Source organism: Anneissia japonica, unplaced genomic scaffold (assembly GCF_011630105.1).
Source record: "Anneissia japonica isolate Jap-2015-1 unplaced genomic scaffold, ASM1163010v1 scaffold287774_len439945_cov178, whole genome shotgun sequence".
Taxonomy (NCBI): Eukaryota; Metazoa; Echinodermata; class Crinoidea; order Comatulida; family Comatulidae; genus Anneissia; species Anneissia japonica.
Genome location: NW_022725867.1, coordinates 330,076 through 335,860, shown reverse-complemented (window position 1 = coordinate 335,860; position 5,785 = coordinate 330,076). Strand labels below are relative to the sequence as shown.

Below are 5,785 nucleotides of genomic sequence, written 5' to 3'. Positions count from 1 at the left end.
AATATCACACCTATAACCTAAGTTTGATATTTAATAATGGAGAGTCACATTTAAGCTTCTTGTATAGAGTATGATAGTCATGACGTCATGAGGTGGCACTCTCTGTTGTCAACAGACATAGGTTACCGTTCATTATGCCTGAATGACCGCATAAGCTTTCTGGAATAGGCATTTTAAAATCTAATATATAACCATCAAAATGTACGAAAAACACAAAAGCTGACATTATATTAGTTATAGAACATACATTTAATCATCAATTAAAATTTACAAAGAAAAAGTAAGATACAACATCTTAATAATTACGTTATGGTTTGTTAGTGGCAAAAATGGCGTTGGGTTGAACGCATTTTGCAATGATAGCAACGGAGTAGTGTTACTACGTAACACTGTAATACTCTATACTTTTCCATTTTTAATTGTTATTTTAAGCGAAAAAAACATGTTTAGAGATTTTTTGGCCTCTGGAAATCAAAAAAGATTCTGATCTGAAGATTACAAGGTTTATAAAACCAGGGAAACACTGCTCTAACGTTTGTCCGACCCGATTCCTCAAAGAATGCAACTCAGCAAGGCACGCACAGACCATTTTTACTGACAATCAATTCAGTCTGCCATCAGAAGACGGTGTTGCACCATTATCAACTCACAGAATGTGAAGATGGATGTGCATCGTAAGACCGTCATACCATGCAATGTGTGCTCGTCTTCTGGATGAAGACCTTCATTAACATTACTGTTATTGGTTGGATAATTTTAGATGTGTTAAAGTACAAATTACTCCCCCACAAACATTAATTGATGCATTTAAGTTGCTGTTTTTAGGTTATCATATCAGATCTAGCCTTTAATCCATATGGTTGGGCCTCATAATGCTTATGAGCAATACTGTAGACTTCAAGATCTATTCATTCTTTTGTGGCAGGCGGTTCAGAATTGGTGGAGCAACTCTGTGAAGATGAAGTGCTGAAGAAGAGCAAAGCGGCAATGGAAGGCCTGCAAGATATGAAGCTGCTTTTAAAATATTGCCAGATTTTTAACATAGAAGACAAGGTAAAGTAATTAATTCGTGATGTGATGTCATCATGACCATATTTAGGGATGCGACTCTTTTTAATTACAACAATCAATGCCTTGTTGCAGAATATTATATTAAGAGTAGAATTCGGCCTCTCTTCAGCTAAGCATATATTATTAGATTTATTATCAGTTATTCTACTCACATTAACTGTTAGGTCACCATAGTACCAATCACCATGCAATAACATTGATAGTGTATACTTGGCATAAAGCCTTGTTTTCATAAAATCGCTACACTGTCGCTACAGTGTTTTCAGTGCAATCGTTGTACTCTGTAGCATTCCCCAACGTAAACGGGAATGCTCCCCGATTCGACTGACCAATCAGCATCACCGAAAGCTGTCAGCGAAAACGTGTAGCAATTGTATGAAAACCAAGCTTAAGTCAGTCTTTAAATGTTATTCTCTATTCCTTTTTAAACTAACAAATATATAAATTTGCATAAATTCAATAGTATAATTTGCATAATACAGGTATCGTTTGACTTAAGTCTCGCCAGAGGATTGGACTATTATACAGGTGTGATATACGAGGCAGTTTTGAAAGGTAAATAAAACCTCATACATTCAAATTTTTAAAGAATAACACTGTATTTTTGAGTAAATACTCAAAAAATATTAGTTTTTATTACAAAAATGTTCCTCGTAATTAAGAATACTGTATCAAAATCAATTTGAAGTGAAATATATTCAAATCAATTATTTGAGATTTCCTGAAGATGAATAGAAAAATCTGTTTGAAACAATCAGGCAAATCAGTTCAGATGTATTCTAGGTGGGGTACTGCAAGATTTATACAAAGGTGATCTGTTGAAATAAGCAGTTTGATATTTTAAATATTTAAGGGCTTTCCTGATTCTTACCACAGAATATATTCAAACTTTATGAAGTGATTGATCATTTAGTTCTTTGAAATTCTGTGAACAAGTTATAATAGTCCAATGTGGCATTGATGGTGCCAAGTGAGTCTTGTGGCCATGTAACCTACGAAGTATAGAACCTATTATAGAACATTGTTGAGCATTTGATGTTGTTACTTTGAGCAGGAGCCGAGTTACTGCCTACAAAGGGGGGAGAGCAGGTTGGCGTTGGTTCCGTTGCTGGTGGTGGTCGCTATGATGGTCTGGTTGGAATGTTTGATCCCAAAGGAAAGAAAGTAAATATAAATAAGTTTTATTTTTGACAAAAAACTATTGTATGCCCATATATAGTCATGCTGTGCCCATATATAGTCATGATGTACCCATATATAGTCATGCTGTGCCCATATATAGTCATGATGTGCCTATATAATTATGTTAATGATGTGATGTCATCATGACTATATTTAGGCATGTGACATTTGCTTTTTTCAAATGAAATGTGATAGTATTTATTTTATTGTAGGTTCCGTGTGTGGGCGTCAGTATCGGTATTGAACGTGTCTTTTCCATCATGGAAGCCAAAGCTGCAGACAATAAAGTGCGGACCACGGAAATTCAAATCTTGGTCGCGTCGGCTCAGAAGAATCTTCTAGAAGAAAGAATGAAGCTCTGCTATGAATTATGGGAAGGAAATGTCAAAGTAAGGACATCAGATATTGTTAATCATTTTAATTTTTTTTACTAATGTTTTTTTTATGAAATAATTGTAAATGAGCCCTCTTGTGCGAAATGAAGTCCAATGCGTGATAAACATTCTTTGCCGCATTCGTCACATCTGTAAGTTGTACTGCTGGCCATTGGGTCCTGTGACTTTCTGTCGGTTCGCTTTTGCTTTGCAGCAGCGATGCGCTTCTCTTCATGATGTTTGGTAGCTGCATGACATCGGTTTCACCCCGACTGACAATTAATTGCATCTTCTTCCCAAGTAGCCAGACTCATATCGCATTCTGTGAGGTTACTCTTTAGTGTGTCCATGTATCGTGGCAAAGACAATGGAAGAAATAAGAAATGGATACAATTAATAACTTTTAGTTATTTTTAAGCTGCTAATTTTTCATATTTTTTTATGTTTCCTACTGTATATTTATATTTATCTATTATATTATATTCTGATTGTATTGTTTTTACTAATTCAGGCTGAGATGTCGTACAAGAAAAATCCTAAAATGTTGAACCAGCTCCAACATGCAGAGGATTCGGGGATACCATATGTTGCTATCATTGGCGAGCAGGAGTTAAAGGATGGCATTGTTAAAATTCGTAACACACTGACGCGAGAAGAAAAGCATATTCCACGAGGAAGTATCGTCGATGAGGTCAGAAGTATATGCGCCGAGTTGTAATATATTTGTTACTAAGCATTTAAAATACTTGCAAGGGATCCTGTTACTCAACAAATTCACCCGCAATTACTGTACGCTTATTACATGATAATAGAGTCATAGAGCTAATTAAGAACTATAGTGCTGACTAGGTGACAAGCATTGCAGAGTTGTGTATGTGTACCATTTAAGATGGCCGACAGGAAAGCGCCATCTTCAGGCTTAGTATCATGAGTAGATTTCTCGCATGATTAAACAGTTGTAAAGGTTATGGGTTTGGTTTACATCAGTTCATACTTTGAACAGGTCATTCCATTTTTAAAGGAAGTTTTTTGATGGAAAAAGTGTGGTTGAGTCTAACTCCTTGAAGAATAGATTAAAAAAAAACCGTGGTGTACTGATGATCATGGTACACTCGAATCGATAACTAATTTGTCAGTTCAAAAATAATCATTATTAGATGGTGATAATTACCAGATCATCATCATTAATCTATTGTCAAAATTCAGTGAAACTTTTTCAAACTTTTTAGATTTAAATTTGCAGAATAAAACATAAAGCTCTGCCAAAATTATCAAATTTGATTTGACAAAATCATGTTACATGCCTAAATATGGTAATGATGACATCACATCATGACCATAATGAAGCATGTCGTGGCGAAATGGTTAAGTTGTCGCACAGGTCAGCATTGAGTGAATGAGCTATAAAATATTGGAGATTAAAAAAATGCTTAAAAATCAAAATTTGTTTTTCAATTTAGATCAACAGTTTAATGTCTTATTAGTCGTGTGCCAAAGTATTAGTTCTGGAAGTGGTCAACAAATCGTTTATTCAACGTTATCTTGATGGTTAATTCTATTAAACAATGTATGCACAAATAACTTTGGAAGGCAATTACTCAAAATCATGTTAATCTTGATTCTAAGAGTGCTGTATTTTCACATTACAATAACTTAGGCACCTCATTTTAAAGATCACATACTCAGGTATCTAAACATACTAATAACGTGAAATTCAGTTTTTGCTACTATTTAGCCATTTTGCCACAATATGCCTTATATAGGCACATCATGACTATATATAGGCATAAAACAGTTTTTTTTGTCTATGTATGTGAATAAGCTTGATGCTCTTATGTAACCGTAAAGAATATATATATATATATATATATATACATACTATGTATCCTAATGTAAGCATTACAAGTCTTGGAATAAACAGTGATTACAAATGCTACTGTTATTTGAGTGTGTGTTATTTTTAATGTTTCACCAGTTGTGATTGAGTAAATAATAGCAGTGTATAAAAACATATAACTTAATTTGGCCAACCTGCCCTTTTCATTGGCTTGCTCAACTTGCCCTGTATAGTTGACACAGCAAAACATCACAGCTTATTTTGAGCCTATTCCCACCATATTAGATTTAAAAAAAATTGTTTGTTTGCCTTCCTCCACCCACTCATAACTCACTGAAAAAATAGGGGCAGACAAACAAAAAAATGGGGTTTTTTTGCCAGATGTCCTTAAAATTAGTCTATAGATGTTGTCTGATGTAAGATATTGCCATTCTAGTCCCCTGTGGGTTTTTTTTTTAATTCCATCCTATTTATCATTTTTTTAAATAAAAGAAGGCAAACAAACAATTTATTTTATTTGACCTAATTTAAAGCAACTGAGATAACTATAGGCAGCACCACTCCCTCCCCTCCCCTCCCCCACCAAATCACCAAAGGTCCACATTTTCAGGAGTAGAAAATTCAAGACACTCTCACACGTTCCAGAAATTCATCCACCAAAACTCCTTGACCAATTTAGGACTGCCTCTAATTTGTCGTACAAGCAAGACTTTTAACTGCATTTATAAGCTTTTTCATGAGGAATTTGAGTGTTTTCCCTGCCGCTTGCGTGTCAATAACGCGCCACGTACTCAAAACTCCGATCTCTATTCTTTTTATAGGTTTCACTACAGGCCCGTAGCCAGCATGCTTCAAGGGGGGGTTCTGGGCGTGGGGTCCAGGGGCCCGCCAAAGGGCCCCAGGTGGGGTCAAGCCCCTGTGGGGGCCGGGGGCGAAGCCCCCGAAGCCAGAGCATTTATACGATTTTAAAAGCATGTACATGTCATTTAAATGCATGTTCATGTATATTTAAATACTTCTTACACAATTTTAAAAATAAGATAAGAAGACTACTTTTTCCAATACAGGATTTAGAACGTAAATTTTTTTTTTTTTTTAATGCTACTATGTAATGTTATCTCTAAAAATATAATTGGGATAAAATTAGCAATACCCACTAGGTGACTGTACAAAACACAGACCTTGCACATTATGAGATCGCTAAATACCAATATTAAAATATTCAGGTATGTAAAAGGTCTTTGCTTAAAAGAGAAATATTGCAAATAATATTTTATTTATTGCAGAAATGAAGAAACAATAGGAACTGACAGCCCTACAT

At 35.0% G+C, this 5,785-nt stretch overlaps 1 protein-coding gene across 2 annotated transcripts in view; it reads left to right on the top strand.

Annotated features, from left to right (window-relative positions):
- The window catches only part of LOC117112947 (histidine--tRNA ligase, cytoplasmic-like), a gene marked incomplete in the record, with an annotated part of 7,204 nt that extends 3,503 nt beyond the window's left edge, over positions 1-3,701 (top strand). For both annotated transcript variants that reach the window (XM_033256166.1, XM_033256167.1), the window contains 5 exon segments: positions 926-1,053; positions 1,554-1,626; positions 2,126-2,235; positions 2,466-2,642; positions 3,139-3,701. In XM_033256166.1, the coding sequence (XP_033112057.1) occupies positions 926-1,053; positions 1,554-1,626; positions 2,126-2,235; positions 2,466-2,642; positions 3,139-3,345 (695 nt within the window).
- Positions 3,702-5,785: the final 2,084 nt, after the last annotated feature.